General features: G+C 42.0%; 1 protein-coding gene across 5 annotated transcripts in view; it reads right to left on the reverse strand.

Moving 5' to 3' along the window:
* Positions 1-20,055, reverse strand: part of FSIP1 (fibrous sheath interacting protein 1) — a 194,880-nt gene that overhangs the window by 20,239 nt on the left and 154,586 nt on the right. For 4 of the 5 annotated variants that reach the window (XM_065547750.2, XM_005559144.5, XM_065547751.2 and 1 more), the window contains one exon: positions 1,749-2,259. The exons of the other annotated variant lie outside the window; for it this stretch is intronic. In XM_065547750.2, the coding sequence (XP_065403822.1) occupies positions 1,749-2,259 (511 nt within the window). The remainder of the gene's footprint in view (positions 1-1,748; positions 2,260-20,055) is intronic. 5 annotated transcript variants of the gene reach the window in all.

Raw genomic sequence — 20,055 nt, forward strand, 5'->3', positions numbered from 1 at the left:
TTACACTCTCCCAAGACTAAACCAGGAAGAAGTTGAATCCCTGAATAGACCAACAGCAGGCTCTGAAATTGAGGCAATATTTAATAGCCTACCAACCAAAAAAAGTCCAGGACCAGACGGATTCACAGCCAAATTCTACCAGAGGTACAAGGAGGAGCTGATACCATTCCTTCTGACTCTCTTCCAATCAATAGAAAAAGAGGGAATCCTCCCTAACTCATTTTATGAGGCCAACATCATCCTGATACCAAAGCCTGGTAGAGACACACACACAAAAAAAGAGCATTTTAGACCAATATCCCTGATGAACATCGATGCAAAAATCCTCAATAAAATACTGGCAAACCAAATCCAGCAGCACATCAAAAAGCTTATCCACCATGATCAAGTAGGCTTCATCCCTGGGATGCAAGGCTGGTTCAACATATGCAAATCAATAAATGTAATCCAGCATATAAACAGAACCAAAAACAAAAACCACATGATTATGTCAATAGATGCAGAAAAGGCCTTTGACAAAATTCAACAGCCCTTCATGCTAAAAATGCTCAATAAATTCGGTATTGATGGAACGTATCTCAAAATAATAAGAGCTATTTATGACAAACCCACAGCCAATATCATACTGAATGGGCAAAAATTGGAAGCATTCCCTTTGAAAACTGGCACAAGGCAGGGATGTCTTCTCTCACCATTCCTATTCAACATAGTTTGGAAGTTCTGGCTAGGGCAATCAGGCAAGAGAAAGAAATAAAGGGTATTCAATTAGGAAAAGAAGAAGTCAAATTGTCCCTCTTTGCAGATGACATGATTGTATGTTTAGAAAACCCCATCGTCTCTGCCCAAAATCTCCTTAAGCTGATAAGAAACTTCAGCAAAGTCTCAGGATACAAAACCAATGTGCAAAAATCACAAGCATTCTTATACACCAGTAACAGACAAACAGAGAGCCAAATCAGGAATGAACTTCCATTCACAATTGCTTCAAAGAGAATAAAATACCTAGGAATCCAACTTACAAGGGATGTAAAGGACCTCTTCAAGGAGAACGATAAACCACTGCTCAGTGAAATAAAAGAGGACACAAACAAATGGAAGAACATTCCATGCTCATGGATAGGAAGAATCAATATTGTGAAAATGGCCATACTGCCCAAGGTAATTTATAGATTCAATGCCACCCCCATTAAGCTACCAATGACTTTCTTCAAAGAATTGGAAAAAACTGCTTTAAAGTTCATATGGAACCAAAAAAGACCCCACATTGCCAAGACAATCCTAAGCCAAAAGAACAAAGCTGGAGGCATCACGCTACCTGACTTTAAACTATACTACAAGGCTACAGTAACCAAAACAGCATGGTACTGGTACCAAAACAGAGATATAGACCAATGGAACAGAACAGAGCCCTCAGAAATAATACTACACATCCACAGCCATCTGATCTTTGACAAACCTGACAAAAACAAGAAATGGGGAAAGGATTCCCTATTTAATAAACGGTGCTGGGAAAATTGGCTAGCCATAAGTAGAAAGCTGAAACTGGATCCTTTCCTTACCCCTTATATGAAAATTATATGATTTCATAAGACCATTGGGAAATAGGTTTTATGTTTGCATGCTCTTACTGATGCTACCTGTGACTTACAGACATACCTTCTTATCCTACTCTAATTTAAACAATAATACCTTTATATTGAGGTGCTTTTGAGACTTATTTAGCAAAACACATGTTCACCAAGCCTCACCTGCTTTTGTTTTCTCTGGAGAATTGAGTTTCAGATGTTGGTCTTCTGATGAAAGGCTCACAGTGATACCATACAGTGGATCATCCAAGAAGGAGGGCCTTTTCAGTCTCCCAATGCCAAGAGTCTTTGACATAAAATAGTCTTTTGTGTCACTAATAATATCATTCTTGGAAAATTGAAGGCATTTCATATTCTCTACTTCAGTGACAAGAGCTTCTGACATGCGATGTCCAGTCAAAGCTTTAGTGAGATAGTAGCCTTTAGAAGCCTCACGTTCTGCACTCTCAAGCATATCTGCATCTTCTGCCTCAGTTTTCTGGACCTTTGTTCCTGATTCATTTAGTAATTTAGAGATGATGGACCTGGAAAGCTGGGGGAACATAGGTATTACATCCTCAATGTCTTCATTTTCTCTTTCTGAAGAAAGTTTAATGATGGATTTTTGTTTAACTATGCATTCATCCAGAAGACACTTTAACTGTTCTTCAGAGAGACGCGATGTGGACTGTAACTGATGAAATAAACCAAAAGTTTACATAGTCAATTGACTGAGTAAACACATATATTTTTGGGAGGCATCCAGTTATACAATATAAATGCAAGTAACCCCTTATACAACACATAAAAATAGAAAAATAATTCTGTGTAAAGTATCCAAAACTGTAGGGGAAATGTCATAATCCTGGCAAAATCTTTGGGTGGTGTTTCTCTGACCCCACCCATCCCTCAGCATGAACCCCACCACCACCCAATTCCTTAACTGGGGAAAAAATTGGCATACAAGGCAGACTACCCCTACCCCTGGGGATTCAGCCCTCCCTTGTCTGTCCACAACTCTCAGTGGACAATACTGCTGAAGGCAGAAAAGGAAGGATGAAGGGTGGTGCATCCTGAGATGTGTCGTTGCTTCAAAGCTACAGGTCTAGGCAGAGGCCAGGGGCATTCCAGAGGCGGTGCATTTGGGGAGAATGATTTGATCATACATATTTAATCTCTGCTTGTAAAGGTTACCAGGGATGAGTGTTTCAACCAAGACTGTAAATATTTAAAAACATTTTTTTCTTCCAGCAATATTCTCAGGAAGTAAATTTTTAAAAACCAGATGAAAGTAGACAGCCATGTTCTACAAGACTTCAGCTGAATAGCATGACATTTGAGTTGCATCAATCTCAAAAAGGAATAAGATTAAAATATAGTGAAACACACTGAAAAAAAAATTGTCTACTTCCCAAAAAATCTGTCTTCCATGGTTTACATGTGGATTATCTAGGAAAAGACTAATCCTCCTTTACAGGGGGATGAATTATCTGAGAACAAGAAGTTCCCATAAGAAAACTTAATCATGAATTTCAATGACTTTAATTTCTACTTCAGCAAAGTAAAATAACGCTATTGGCCTACTCTGAAAGTACACAGTAAAAAATAACTAAATATTCTGCATATGTAAAGTACTGAAATAAAAAGCTATTATTGAAACTAGTATAGTTAATTCTCCACTATTACGTAAAGCTTCTAATACAACTAATAAATACTAGTATGTAAAACAATTTTGTGCCATGTTTAAAAAATATTGTTTAAAATTATATTTAACTTACCTATATTAAAACTAGTTTTTATAGCAGCAAGTGTCACTATGAGCATGAGGATAATAAGAAATTGTCTGGGAATATATTCTTAGTAATTTTTTGGAATTCAAAATTCAGGTGACTGATCCTAAGGTTAATATATATGTCAAGAAATAGGATTAGAATTATATATTAGCAAATTCTACTTTTAGTCACTAGGCATTTCAGGCATCCAGATATAGTACTTTATCCATCTTTATCCAGAATCAGGAGCATTCTCTTCACTCTACTATATAAACCTAGTCAAGGAGAAAATGAAGGAAGTCCTTCTATGACATTAGACACCTAAAACACACTTTCAAACTTGGCTTATGTGAAATTACTTATAATGTGTAGACAATTCCCTAGGATTTAGAAAGAGCCCGCTGAGTGTCATCCTTACCAAACATCCTCATCAAAGCCTTATTATGATGTAATTTTTAGACACTAGAAAAAAATCAGTCCATATTAGAGCAGGAGGAGGTCTCTAGGGAAAAAAGGGTAGGAGGGAGGATTGGTAGATTATCCAATATGCTTAAGCATTTCCAAAAGTAATATTGATATGATAGATGTTTGGCAGTTCTGATGATATATTTGGCTAAATACACAGAAAATGAAGCAAAAGGAAAATCAAAGCAATTGTGAACTCTGGGGAAAACAAAAAGTTTTACCAAAAAAAAAGGAAAAGCAGTGACATATACACAGAAAATTAGGCAGAAGAAACTAAGATAATTATTAAAGTCTAGGACAAACAAAAAGTTACATGAGAAAGGATGCCATAGGCTAATAATTGCTTCTGATGTGAACAATATTTACACAGTCAATGATAATATAAATACTGATGACTAAAGTAAGCAAAAATTGTGACTTAACTATTTTGGGGAAATGTGAGGAGAAACAAGGGGTGTTTGCACTTTATTAGTTAAATTATTGCCTACCATTATAGCAACCCAATACATAATGTCTAAAACTAATCAATTAAGAAAGTAAGTCATTAATAAATAATATAGAGGTAAAATTCAGAAAAACATAAAAGATTTAAAAGTAGTTAACTGGAGAAAATATCAAGGGGTAGGGAAGGCTGAGGCGAGGGATTGCCATTTTTATTTAAAACATTTTAACACAACTTTTTCTTTATTACTATAACAAAAGTTAAAATTAAATATAAAAATAAAAGTAATTTAAATGTATTTTTTTTTTGAGATGGAGTCTTGTTCTGTCACCCAGGCTGGAGTACAGTGGCTCAATCGTGGCTCACTGCAACCTCTGCTTCCTGGGTTCAAGCGAGTCTCGCATCTCAGCCTCCCCAGTAGCTGGGATTACAGGCACCCACCACCACACCTGGCATACATAAATATAAATATGTGTATATATATATATTTTTTTTTTATTTTTTTTTTTATTTTTAGTGGAGACAGAGTTTTAGCATATTGGTCAGGCTGGTCTTGAACTCCTGACCTCAGGTAATCCATCCACCTCGGCCTCCCAAATTGTTAAGATTATAGGTGTAAGCCACCATGCCCAGCCCAAATTTTTTAATAAAAATGCACTTAGAAATAAAATTTAGAATATTTAAATGAAATTCCCAAGTGATAGTATGTTTGGACATCAGAAGCTGACCCATGTTTCATGGAGCCAGAAATGTATATAATCTTGGAGCAAGAGAAGGGCATTTCTTAAAAAAAAAAAATACAAAATTACAAATTCAAAATTAGGTACAAAAGTGAATTTCTTTTATTTTAGTATGTGAAAAAGATAACAACAAATTACTAGGATCTTGGGGAGGGCTGAGTCCATTTCTTACAGTATCTCTTTAGGTCATTGACCAGACATGCTTACAGAAATGTTTGCTGATTGCAAACTGGCTTCCTCCTTCCCACCCCAAAGCTCCTATAAGTGAGGCCCTGAGCTGAATCTTTACGGGCTTCATGGTAAATTGCTTCTGGGTACTATGGGATAAAACATTACACATTACAGCTTGTGTGTACACAGAAATAATCTGGACTACAATTACCCTGATCCTCCTGGGGGAAGCAGCTGGATAGGAAAGAAAACACAGAAGACTAGAACCTGGGCTTCCATCCAAGCTTTGCTGCCTTGAGCATGTCACCTGAGTTCTCAGGGGCCCATCTCCTTTATCTGTAAAATAAGGAACTTTAGAAGATAATCTCTACATTAAATTCTAACTCTAACATTGCTTTTTATGAACAACTACTCTAAAACTAAAAATAAATTTTAAAGTAAACTTTTCTACTGACTTTACAGTGTAGCCTGGGTAGAGATATGAAAACAAAATAATAGCAAGAAGAGAACTTTTATTTATTCAGCTCCTTCACAATATCAATCCTGAACTCTTATAAAATAACTAAACATTCTCTGGCCTCAAAATATAAGTAAAAGCAAATGAAACACATTACGCCGTCAAATTAATTTAATGACAGTGCTTCTGGGTGGCGATACAGACTGGAAACTTCAGCACGACCCATCTTTCCCATCTTTTGATTCCCAGCAGAGTCTTTCCCACAGTCAAAGCTCAGTAAATGACTATCATGAGAACTGAATGATTAGAGTGCTTAAACCGTTTTTTAAGGTATTATATTAATATAATTTATTTACAAATACTGAACTGAAGTAAACTACGGCTCCATCACAAACATCCCCAACTACCTTCAATAGTTAAGGAACCATCTAACCCACAGCCTTTTTCCAGATTGCTCTCAAAAATTCTGAGCTAATAAGCACCATGACTGAACCACTCACTGTGCAGGCACTGTCAAGTAACCATCTGTTCAAGTATTCACCTCAAAGTATTCATCTTTCATGCCAGCTCTAATTTCCCAGTATTCCATAAACAAGTTATTATTCATACTATTCCTATCCTTCATAAAACTCAACATAGTGCATCTCAGTCTTCATTTTTCCAGGCCAGAACCCAACCTCTTCTCACTCTGTATATGAAAGCCCCTCTCTTCCCACCTTCATTTTAGTAGCTCTTTAATGAATCTTCTTTCTTGTTTCAGCCAATACACACACATTTCATGGTAAAAGAGTAAATCTATTGGATTTTCATCGGGAAAAGAATAGAATACACATGCGGTGTTAGTTCTGCTGCATCCTGCTGATCTGGTTGGGCCACTAGGTTATGTCTTACAGAATAATAAGAAGTAGGTAGCATTCACTAAGCAGACTAGACTCTGCTCTAGGCATATTACATGTATTGATTCCTTTAATCTTTGCAACAAACCTATGAGGTAGATACTATTGTTATTTCCACTTTGTAGATGAAGAAACTGAGGCACCAAGAAATTAAGTAACCTCTCCAAGGTCATATAGCTTCTAAATGGTGGACTTGAAATTTGAATCCAGGTAGTCTGGGTCCAGAGCCTAAGTGTCTAGCCACGTGGCTACACTGCCACTCGCTGTAAATGAGTTCTCCCTCTACCACCCTCCAAGTGTCCTTTTCCCAACTGCTGCTCATTTTTCTGTCCATTCTATCAGATATAGAAACTTTTTTACTTAACTTGGGACTTTATTACCCAGATTAGCTTTTGTATGTATGTTTTATGCAAATGTATACAGTGTATGTTTTATGCAAACATACATAGTGCCCTCTCTTTGAGCTCATTAAAAAAAAAAAAAACCCAGCCACAGCTCCATTCCCAGGATGCCCACTGTTTACACATCTCCACCCAGATAAATGCCAGTTTGGTGTAGAAGCTAAATTTGATGAGGAATGCAACTTGTAATTGCTGGAGATGGAACACAGACTGTGGATTATCTCACTCTCATCCCTGCCCCACCTCCTATGCTATATATCCGGAGTTTCTCCAGCCATAAAAATCTCCAGTTAATTGGGCAATGGATTTTGTTGACAAGGCAATCAAGATTATGTCCCTGATGCAGACAATCAGAAAGTCTACCCATTATAAACCAGCAGAAGCAATCTTGTCCTTTGATGTAAGCTTACTTCGGGTGTTTTTTATTTCCCCCAAACAGCATTCCTGAAGACCCACCCTACGAAACCAATACCATTATCACAAGTGAGAAAAGGGTGGAAAGCTAGAATGTTCTAAATGATTAACAAGGAAAATATGGATGTACACAGATTTTAATGACATCGAGTTCTACTTCCAAAGAAGCAACTAAAAAACATTCCACCATTTGCTTAATGACGAAGATATAAGTTTATAGCTCTCTGTTGCAACCACTGCTGGCAACACCTCAGTAGTAGTTTATTTTAGTCAAGGATTTTTGGCTACAAGGAACAGAAACCCTTATGTCAAAAACAAGAGGTGGTAGGGTTGAGGTTTGCTGTAAGATCAAAGAAGTCATTTCATGGACAACAGAAGCAGGAAGTAAGAGTATAGACTGGCCTTTCGGAGTCGAGAGCTGAGAAGCCACCGGGAACCAAAGTCATGTGCCCCGTCTTTCTTGGTCCATGTCATCTCTTAACTCACTGCCTGCCTGATGCATCCTCCTCTCTGCAAACCCGCTTTCTCTGCTTATTAATGGTTTCTGCTTTTTCACAACCTCAGCTTGCCTATGTATTATGAACTGACTCCGTAAGAGTACCACACCCACCAACAACTGACTATGTCCTTTAGCTCTCTATATTCTTTTGCTTAAATTTTCAAGCAAGATAACCTGGTTGGTCACTGGCCAGGTTGATGGACTGCCTGTGTCAGGTTCAAGTGTCCACCACTGGTCCAAATATCTGAACTGAGGGTCACATGGCAGAAACACAACCATCCAAGCCCAAGGTTTTGGCAGGGCTGTGGGTAAGGTGATTTCCCAAACAAGAAGGTATCAACAGAGCAGGGATTCCAAAATAAATCTATCACATATTTGAACTACAATCACTATGAAGTAAGTAACCATCAGAAAGAACCTGTCATTTAATCTAGTTCTATAGTCAACTAAAGCTTTAATGATCAAAGTGTTTCCAAACTTCACCAATCTCATTAAATCTGGGTACTCACTGAAGAGTTATTTGAGATGTAAATGTAGAACTAGTTGTCAGAAAATATCTACCTATGCATAGAAAAATAAAGGCACTCCAGTTAGGCTACAGAACAGCACTATCGAGTCTGAATGCTCCCAATAGGCTCACATCACTTGCTATAGCTCTTTTGGATTAAACACATCTAAAAATCAATGGAGAAAAATAATTTTTTTTTTCATTTTAATGTCTGTATCAACGGTGCTAAGGATTCATAGGAGAAAAGGGCTTATTCTTCCTTCCTCTCCTAGCTCCTTCCCTCCCTATTCCATTCTCCCACCTTCCTTTCTTACACTGGGGCTACCCCAATCATATAAAGGTAAGTTCAGCAGGTAGACTGCTCTTAGGAGGCCATACCAAGGACAAAGGGTCCTGGGGGCCAGGGACAATCTGGCATATTTTTCACCAGAATAGTCAGAGGCTGTCTGGCCAGAAGAGAATCTGAACTCTAGTCAAAAAGGAAGCAAATATCATTGCCAGAGAAACTATGTAAACCACCATCAAGAGTGAGGGTTGAGGCAAGGCTGTAAACAGGAAAGTGAGTCAGCCCCCAGGTCAGCAGCCAGGAGGCTTAGTGGACAGAATAATACTGAGTGTGAAGTAGGTCAAGGCAAACAGCTCTGAAGCGAGGTCATGAACGCTGTGGTGGTGTGGGAAGCCCTTTTTATGTGGGGCCTGGCATGGCAAAGTCACTGTGCCGAATCAGACCCTACCCATGCCTAGGCTACCCATCTTCCCCAAACAGCTGGGTGAGGCAGGGCTTGCCTTATGGGTTTGCCTGGTTGAGAGGCTGTTGTGGCCCTGGGCAGTCTGTGATGGCTCTTATTGTGTGGCCCAGGTGCCCAGGCTTCAAGGATCCAGGCTTTCTGTTTCTATGTACCAGAATGAGAGAGGTGGGCTGCCAGCGAGACCCCTGTGTGTAAGTTAGGGATGAGCATGGATCGAGGGAGCTAGAAGCTAGAGGTAGGATTCTCAAGTCCTATTATTTGAAAAAGGGCTAGAAACGTGGCTTGCTGGGGACATAAGCAGAAGAGTGTGGAGGTGCTTGGCAGGAGAGCCAGACTGTGCTTTCTAACAGGGTGACTGTGCTTTCTAACTGTGCTTTCTAACAGGGTGACTGTGCTTTCTAACTGTGCTTTCTAACAGGGTGACTGGTGAAAAGGGACTCTTATGTTTTCATTTTGCGGGACAATTATCATTTGAGGATTGCCAACAGTAGCTGTTTTCTAGCAGTAGAGACAGCAAGTCCACTTGGATCAGATGCCCTTTGTTCTGAGCAAGTTGCCGGAATGGCCCTGTTATCACATGTCTATCACTTCCTTTCCCTAAACAAGTCTGGGGCCCAGCTCTATCTACAGCTGGAGGGGGCCTGGCACCCCTGCCCCGAACTCCCAGCTAAAAAAGCCTGGCCAGGAGATGAGGTGCACAGATTTGCATAAAGTGCCTAAAAAGAGGCCCCTGATTGAGTAGTTCTCATGGTCCAAGGGAACTGGAATCTCCTCCACCCCCTACCCCAGGATGTAGATCCAGTCTGTTACTTTACAGCAGCGAGCTCCCACTGCTTTGCAAGACTATTTATTGGCCATTATTAGTTATGAGTATCATTTGCATGGGTGAAGGCCTTCTGTACTCTCAGTGTGATGATGCCTATTTTTACCGTGTAGAGATAAGTTGGGTCAAGGAAGGTTGTGATGGGGTCACCAGTCAAGAAGGCCATTAGCTATTTAAATACCCGAACCTCCAATGGATCCAGATTAACCCTCACCCTCTTGCAGGAAATCAGCTGATAGATGAGTCACATTGGAGAAATCTGGTATAAATGAAACCTAAAGAACTTATGTATGCCCACAGGGGTCTCTAGAACTTTAAATACTTTGCTTGATATCATCTAAACTTCACAACTGTAGAGAAGGTATCCTCAGAACTCTGTCTCTGGGATCTTCAACACGTATCTTCTGTGTTGGGCTGGCCTGAAGATGGAGTTTCTGTGGTCTGTAAAGAATCTTCCCAAACAGGGTTTAAGGTCAGGTCAGGGGAGTGTATCTAACACCCTCCACCTTGTACTGGTGCTGAAACAAGGTGGAGATGTGGCATGGACTGGAAGGTAATACCTGGCCTCGCACGGCCTGCGCATAGGTCAGTGATATGGTTTGGCTCTGTGTCCCCACCCAAATCTTATCTCAAATTGTAATCCTCATGTGTTGAGGGAGGGATCTAGTGGGAGGTGATTGGAACACAGGGGCAGTTTCCCCCACGCTGTTCTTGTGAGTGAGAAAGTTCTTGTGAGTGAGATCTTGTGAGTGAGATCTGATGGTTTTAAAAGTGACAGTTTCCCCCGTGTGCTCTCTCTCTTGCCTGCTGCCATGTAAGATGTGCCTTGCTTCCCCTCTGCCTTCCGCCATGATCCTAAGTTTCCTAAGGCCTCCCCAATCATTCGGAACTGGGAGTCAATTAAACATCTTTTCTTTATAAATTACCCCGTCTCAGGTAGTATTTTTACAGCAGTGTGAAAATAGATGAATACAGTCAGACAAGGCTTCAGGTTCTGACTACCAGTACTTCTGCTTTCCAGAGACATGGGCCCTTAATACATGATCAGTGCGAAGATCACCAGCAGCTCCTCTGCCTCTTATTGTGAGAAGCATCTCACTAGTGTAGTACTATCTGGACCCTGCTACCTCACCCCAATCAGAGAGAACACTCAGCTAGTCCCCACCCATATAAGAGAGACCCCTCAAAAAGATGTTCAACCCCCGGGAACTGGAAAACCGAGTATTTCCTTACATGGCCAAGAAGTTTTTCAGCAGCATACACGAGTCAAACAGCCAAGCTTCACTGACATTACACTGCTCAACATGACTGGATTCAGATTACCCATCACCCAGACCTGTGCACTTGCCTGCTGCTGGGCTGAGCACTTGCCTGCCGCTGGGCTGAGCAGATCTAACATGGCCTGTGCTGTTCTCACAGGTGTAGACCTGGATGTCACTTCTGATACCACTGCCATAGCCCCTCAAGTCACCCATGGGCACATCAAGCCCCTCTTGGCTCCTTCCCAGGATTTCTTGTCTATTGCTGATGAGGTGTGAGTTGCTAATAAGGTGTGGGATGATCAGCTGGCCACTTCTAGGCTTGTAAAAACCACAAGCACAAGATAATTCATGCCCCTTGGGGCAGACTTTGACCAAGGGGAGAGGGTAGGCAGTGAAGGACTTACTTTCCCCCCAGAAGGACTCCCTGAAATGCAGTCACCCACATGACATTTCTCTGAATATATCCCACAAGATCAAACAATCAGCTGTACTTGCTAGCAAGCAGTAGTCAGGTCAGTGACACAGCTCTTATACTTACTCGCTCTCTTTGCTTCACTTCTCTTGTTCCCCACTTCTGCTTCTCTGGTGATGCTTTCGCTAATGAAGCGGCAGCATATACACTTTTGCCTCAGGCCCCGCTGCTCCACACAAAGACATTCGCAATAAGCAACAGCTTCCAAGTCGCGGCTGGGCAGGACTCTGAAGGGGGCAACTCGAACCAAACAGAGAGGGCCTGGAAGCACAGGGTCAGCAGCTCCAACCAGCCTCTGCAGACTGTCAACAACGCTCACATGCTGGCGCTGGCTGGGTGCAGGTTCAGGGTGATGGCCAGTACTGTCAACGCCATAGGAGATAGGAAGCAAAGTGATGCTTCAGAATCCTTGGGGCTCGTGGCTTAATAGCTGGTTTCTACTGGCGTAACTGGGACCAGAGCAGCAGAGTACTGTCCAAGAAGACAGAGTCAAAGGAGAAAAATCCTTTGGAGGCCTAGAATTTGCCCAGGGCAGCCAGAGTCAGCACCACTAGAGGGAGAATATGAATTGGAGCCCGGGGGAGAAAGCCAAAGTCACGGCTTAGGTTGGAGTGTCGAGATAAACAGAAAGAATGACAAGTATGGGGTATAAAAGAGGTCACGGCATGTTGTTCAGTGCCAAGGCATGTCCACTGCAAAGACGTAGGAGGCCTGCTTTCATTCTGGACGGGCAGAGTGTAAGACCAGGCCAGGGGGCTAAAAGGAGTGAGGCAGGAGAAGACCCTAAAAGCCACCGAGGAATCAAAATGACGTGCAAGGTGAGCTATGCACGTGTGACATTCCTTCACATATTAGACGCATCCCCAGCTTCCTCGTGGCATTTTCTACTCCATTTGGGAAAGCCTCTCAAGTTAAGTGTTCCTTAAGCTTACACACTCTCTCTCTGAAAGCAACAGAAAGCCCCAGAGGGAGAGGAAATACCCTTACCAACAGCAGAGAGTAGCGGGGAGAGGCTGACATTTCTCAGTTTAGACTCCAGCGCTCTCACTCCCCAGCTGTTTGGTATTGGGCAAATGACTTAACCTTTCAAAGTCTCAGATTTCTAATCAGTAGAGTAGAAATACTAACAACTAGCTGACTCCAAACAACTGGTTGGGAGGAACACTAACAAGTAACAATTTGCAATAGTATTAAATACCTGCGTGAAGCTGCAAGGACCATGCCTGATGCAGACGAGGCAGGAGTTCGATCGATGCTGGAACACCAATAGCAAATCGCAGCTTCCGTCTGGAAGCTGGCAGCAGCAGCAGCAGCCAGATGGCCTCTCAGCAGCTGTACGCTGAAGCCTGTACTTTCCAACTTTTGAAGATCTCTCTCAGATACCCGGCACGGAGCTTTATGGACGATCTCACAACTAACAATTCACAAGGAGTAAGCCGTCATGTGTACTCTTGTAGATTCATGGGGCCGTGGAGGGGGTGCCACAGAGGCTGTGAGATGCTGGGAGAGGGCACCCAAGAGGGGAAGGTTGGCATGTGATTCTCTGTCATTGCCGTCGGAAGGTTTATACTTCAAGGCTGACACTAATAAGTCTTCAGCATCAGAAAGTACTGTATGTGGTAACCACAAAGTAACCAGAAAGGGGCTGGCTTCTAGATACTTTTACGTTTGGTTAAAATAAGCCCCGTCAGGGCGCCACATGAGTCTTGTAAAGCGCAGGGCTGAAGTTAAGCCAGGTTCATCCCATGCTCCACGCACAGGGGCACGTGCCCCATTAGTCAGTTTTTCTCTTGTTCCTCAGGCTGCCCCTCAGCCCTCTCCACCTGTGCACACCCTCTTCGGGAAGCAAACTCTGTTTCAAACGTTTACTCGTTTCCTGTTGCCCTCACATCACATCCTGAGGTGTGCTTCCTCACTACTGTCCCTGAGTCTAAGCAATCTAGGTCAATGTACAACTCTCTCAAGGAACAAACACATTTTACAGGAGCCTTGTTGAATCAGCATGACTTAACCTGAAGAGGTGATTCTAAGAATGGAATCCAAGCCCCACAGCTGGATGGTAGAAAGATATTTGAAAGATACCACTTTGAGCACCCTCAAATCAGGCCACACTGGGCAAAGTTAGGCCTCGTCTCGTTCTACAAATGGTCAGTCCTGACAAATTTCATCAGATCTCATTTTCCTCTTGGCTATAAATCTAGTGTGATACAGTTAACTGCACATTTAACTTGTTAACCACAGAGAGCTTTCCCTGGTCACAAACGGGTGACTTGCAGCATTTCCCAGGGTTGAGCAAGTGCTCCTGAAGCTCTGCCCTGTCTAGACACGTATCTGAAATATCTAATTACCCCTGTACATTCTGCAGAGCACACAAAGTCCAACGTCATTACATAAACATAAAGCTCCATATTAATATATTTGCTCAGTGAACTGTCCTTTTACATTTGCCAATCTGAACGTGAAATCACGCTGCTGCTGAGAATAAGGATAATATATTGTGAATAAGAAGTTCCAAGTTGTGCTCTGATCCAAATTATGAAAGTTAAATTATCTAGACAGCAAACCAAAAAAAAGCTGTGTAGCGAACTGAATCCAAATTCAGAAGAATCTAAATAGCCTGATGCATGGCCTCTCTTAAATGATGCATTTAAATAGCTTCCCTTTCACACGGAGCAAGAGGCTTTAAGAGAGAGATGAATCATCCACCTCCCTCCGTGTCAGCGGGTCCCACATTAGGTGGGTGTCCAGACCAGCCCAGGTCATTAGTCAGCACTGGGGGCGGGGCATGGAGTGAACAGGACTGATAGCCCTGGACTATCTACTATGCACCAGGAGTTTCCATATACAGTATTTATTCCATTTACCTCTTCCAACTACCTAGTGGGGAAAATTGGAAAATCATTCTCCACATTGAACAAATAAGGAAACTAAGCCTCAGAGAAATTGAATAGTCCAGGGCCCAGAACTAATTAAAAAAATGAAGCCAGACTATAAAGTTAGAGCCTCTTCATACTAATTGTGTTCAGACAGATGCTTACAAGAGTTGGTTAAACTCCTTTTTCAAGGGGGAGCACCTGGCAGCAGCATGGTACCATAACACGCCCCCTCCACACTCTATCCGGCATCTGAAAATGTGATACCACAGAGCAGCCTCGTAAGGGGAGCCCCTTTCAACTCATAAATCTGAGGCAAATGTATAAATAAGCCCTCACCAGTGGGTGGCGGCTGCCCTCTGTGTCTCCCACACCTGGGGCATCAGGTTGTGCCATCCCAGTACCCTCTGCATCTACTTTCCCTGCTGGATGTAAGTTCCTCGGGCTGGGACCAGGTCCTCCTCATCTCTGTGTTCCCATACCTAGCACAGAGCCTTGGTACAAGATGCACATGTGGCAAAACTTCGTTGACAACATGACGCTTTCTTTGGGTGCTCCTCCACCCTCTGCAGTGACATCGCGCCCCTAAAAACTCAGTGCTTTAGTCTGTCCCCTTACTGACCAGTGGTCCTACGCCATGGCCCATCCTAGGCCCAACTCTTCTTCTCTCCCCTATGTCTTGTTCCCTTCAGAGCCTGCACTCCCCACATGACTTTGGATGACAATGGTTTAATCAATTAATGAACCTTTGTTTATGATTTGGGCACAGCAGATAGCAATGCTTTAACTCCTGAAGAGCTCCTTAATGCGAGAAACCTCAGATCCCAGCACGGGAAGACAGACAGACAAATTGGTTGAAAGGAAGGGTGCTGAAGATATTCTCCATTTCACCCTGTACAGGCAATGATTCACCCCACCTATGGGCAGAGGCGAAGTACCTCTTCCCAGACTTCATGTCCACTCACCATGGAAAAAATGCTTCAGATTTGCAAAGATTCCCAAGCGCAATAAAAAGCCTGCATTCTGGGCCTGTTGCTGTGAGAGTCACTACAAGTCTGACATAGAGGTTTAATTTGGTCTGCTGTGAAAATAGAACTGAATAATAATCGCAGTCTTTGATTGTGGTTAGGTTTAATTATAGAAACTTACTCAAGTACACATATATTAATAGAAAGCCTCACAAACATGGCAGAAAACCATTTCTATTCATACGTATTTACAGAGAAAGCTCTCCTTATTTACTTTATTAGTAAATAAATACTTTGAATCAGCAAACCAAAAGACAGGCCCCACCTTTCATGTGAACATTTTCTAATCATGTCATGTCAGTATTTTCTCCTTTGATTTCCAATGAGCTGGCACAAGCTCTGGCCTCTGCACTAGATGGTGGCGCTGAGTCACTTATTTAGAATGGAATTATGGATCATATAAAGACTGATAAGTACAACAGATGTTCAATGTGGTAGTTGTTGGAAATGTCGCCTAATTAAATATGCTAAAATATTTTGGCTGAAAAAATTTTTTAAATCTTCTAATTTTTATACCTTCCGATTTTCTTTGTTGTTGTTGAGACAGGGTCCAGCTTTGTCACCCAGGCTGGAGTGCAGTGGCTCAGTCTTGGCTCACTACAACCTCCGCCCGCTGGGCTCAAGCTATTCTCCCACCTAGCCTCCCAAGTAGCTGGGACTACAGATACACACCACCACGCCCAGCTAATTTTTTAATTTTTTTGTAGAGATGGGGTTTTGCCATGTTGCCCAAGCTGGTCTTGAACTCCTGAGCTCAAGCAATCCTCCCACCTCAGCCTCGCAAAGTGCTGGGATTTTAGGCGTGAGCCACCATGCCTGGCAACTTCTGATTTTGTAATACAGAAATAACTGTCTTGGCCAGGCGTGGTGGCTCACGCCTGTAATCCCAGCACTTTGGGAGGCCAAGGAGGGCGGATGATGAGGTCGTGAGATCAAGACCATCCTGGTCAACATGGTGAAACCCTGTGTCTACTAAAAATACAAAAATTAGTTGGGCGTGGTGGTGCATGCCTGTAATCCCAGCTACTCAGGAGGCTGAGGTGGGAGAATCACTTGAACCAGAAAGTCAGAGGTTGCAGTGAGCGAAGATCGGCCACTACACTCCAACCTGGTGAGAGAGTGAGACTCTGTCTCAAAAAAAATAAATAAATAACTGTCTTTGGAAGTCAGACAAAATAATAAACAGTCTTCATTTCCTTTTCATCTAATTTCAAATTAATGTCTTAACTTCAAGTAGGCAGGGCAAAAACACAATTTCTCTCAAATCAGGTAATAAGAATTAATTGAAGGGTAATAGGCCAAAATACAAGGAGCACAAAAATGAAAACACAGACATGTGGATTCAGAATTGTGCTTCCCTTTGCTAGATAAAAATTTCACTCCTATAATTCTCATTTTTAATGTCCAAAATCTTCCCCACATAGGCTATACTTTTTTTTTTTTTTTTTTTTTTGAGATGGAATCTCGCTATCGCCAGGCTGGAGTACAGTGGCGTGATCTCAGCTCACTACAACCTCCACCTCCTGGGTTCAACCATTCTCCTGCCTCAGCCTCCCAGGTAGCTGAGACTATAGGCACGCACCACTGCGCCCAGCTAATTTTTGTATTTTTAGTAGAGACAGGGTTTCACCATGGTGGCCAGGATGGTCTTGATCTCCTGATCTCGCGATCTGCCTGCCTCAGCCTCCCAAGGTGCTGGGATTACAGGCGTGAGCCACTGCGCTCGGCCTGGCTATACTTTTTAAATGTTCAAACAATTAATTAACTTAATCTAGTTTTTTTTAATTCATAAAATGCATTACTTAACTGAATTCACCAGTTAATTAAGCCAAGTGACTTCTTCAGGACTGACCTGTTAAAATCAATTTTTGTATTTATAAATTACCATGTACCTATTAACACATGGTATAATTACTGTATTATAACTTCTACATTAAAACTTGCAATATGAACTGTGAAGCCAGTGGAGAGAAAAATATTTAGACATAGCTAATTGAATAAATATATAAATTTGAAGATTCATTAGGGATTTAAACATTCTGTTTCAAAACTGAAGCCACCACATACTATTAATCTAATTTACTTCAACCTACAGTTCATATTTAAGTGCCATATATTAAAATGTTGTAATAGATGCTGATTATATCATCTTCATGTAAACTGAAACACCAGACTTTGCTGCCATACATACTGGACAATAGGTGAAAAAACTCCAACAGCAGAGTAAACCAACAACATTCCTAAAAGATCAAAAGATTCTCACAGCCTCCAAATTTGCAGATACGGAAACTTACATATAGGCCCTCAGTTCTTCCACAAGCTCCACCACCCATCTACCAGCACCTGTACCAAGTGCCCCACCATCCCTCATGTCACTAGACAGACTCCCTGTGCTCCTCTTGATGGCTGGCCCCTCTGCCTGAACACTAGAGACCACCTCGTCTTGCCTACTCAAGGTCATTGCTGTGGCAATCTCCCCACTCTCTTTTGCATTACCACTTTCCCCCTCTCTACTGGATTTTTCCCATGAGCATACAAAAAGCTGCTATTCTCCAATATTAAGGAAAAGCCCTCTTTTGATCCTGTTTCTCTCTCTATCCACCACTGCATTTCTCTTACTTTCTTTACAATAAAATTTCTTAAAATAGGTCTTACTATCACCAAATCCCTCTTCTTCTATTGTCTCTTAAACTCAACCCCAACAGGGTTTAGTCCACCATTCCGTTAAAACTGCTCTTGTCTATGGCACCAATGCCTTGCACATTTCTACAGCAGCAGTTAATTCTCAGTCTCCATCTTACCAGACCTCTCAGCAGTGTATAGCACAGCTGAACACTCTTCACCTGGCAACACCTGGATAGAGCATATTATACATTTCATAAATCAGCCCTATTTGTCAACGTAACTTTCTACTTTGATTTATCCAGCAATTTCATTTTTTGGCCAAGAACTGTAACTTTCTCAAACCATATTCCCCTTTCTTCATTGTCATCCACACACTAGCATGTGACCTGTTTTGAGCTACTTCTCAGAACAAAATAAAGTATCTAAAACACAGTGATCATTACTGTGAAAATGGTGAGAATGAAGCTTCACTGTCATGCGGATGCCATGTCTCCTTCCCACCTAGTACATGTGCATCTTACACCAAGACATCAGTGGTGCCTAATGTATCTTACTCCCAGGATCCTATGAGCATGATGTCACAATATATCAGACTAACATGGTACCCTGTGTGACAACCTTGCAGACAAAATGGTAACATAGAGCCAAAAAGAAGATAGAAGCCTAAAAGCAAGGCAGTGAAGTTATTCTGCTGCCCCTATGAGGTACAAGCAAACTGTTTATTCTCTGCTTATGTGCCTTTAGTAAAAAAGCATTTGGGGTGGGCGCGGTGGCTCACGCCTGTAATCCTAGCACTTTGGGAAGCCGAGGCAGGCAGATCACAAGGTCAGAAGGTCCAGACCATCCTGGCCAACACGGTGAGACCCCCTCTCTACTAAAAATACAAAAATTACTTGGGCATGGTGGTGCATGCCTGTAATCCCAGCTACTCGGGAGGCTGAGGCAGGAGAATTCCTTGAACCAGGGAATCGGAGGTTGCAGTGAGCTGAGATCATGCCACTGCACTCCAGCCTGGCGACAGAGAGAGACTTTGTCTCAAAAAAAAAAAAAAAAAAAAAGCATTCGCCAGATAGATAAATGCATACCAAAGATCAAGGTATATGTTGAGTTGCTAGAGACTGTATCCTGAACAGGACACATGTTCCAGTAATCTCTGTAAGGTCTCCATATTTCCATTTCCCCAGTTACTCTAGTAAGTACACTCAGGTCTCTTTCAAAGGGCCCAATCTAGCAAGTTCTTGACCTTGGTTCCATGTAAGGGATGCTGGGCTTATGAACTGACCTGTCTGGGAATAATCGGATGAGGGGCAATGATTTCCTATTTTAACAGCTTAAATCAAGCCTCCGTTTGCCAGAAGACCCAGAGATTTTTGGTTGTAAAAATCAGGTGGCATAGCTAAGCACCTACCCATTTCAGTCACAGGAATCCCATTATCAATAGCCATTCCCAAAGATGCCTGGTCATCCTGATTAAATACCCATCCTGCTGCCCATTATGGAAGCCATGCTGCCTACCTACCTTGCCTTCTGATGGTAAGGTGCTGCTGCTTAAGCTCTATTACCCCAGGATCCTAATATCCCTAGTAAGACCAGGGAGTCCCATTTCAACGGTACCATACTTCACAAGCATCAGAGGTCTACAGAGAACAGCCAAATTTTTTTTTCCAGTGAGGCCAGTTGTATCTGTTAGGCTCTTGTTGAAGAGCATCTCATTAGGACCCTCTCAAGGAAAACAGTTGGAATACAGATCTCCATACCCATGATATATCCCCTCCAACAATCCTATCTCCCTAAGTGCTTGGACTGCTTGCTCTCATTGTAGTACATGACAGAATTTCTAGCAGCTCATTGGTACCACAGTCCAAGTTTTGGTCAACCAGTCAAGAAAACATA

This window comes from Macaca fascicularis, chromosome 7 (genome assembly GCF_037993035.2).
Source record: "Macaca fascicularis isolate 582-1 chromosome 7, T2T-MFA8v1.1".
NCBI lineage: Eukaryota > Metazoa > Chordata > Mammalia > Primates > Cercopithecidae > Macaca > Macaca fascicularis.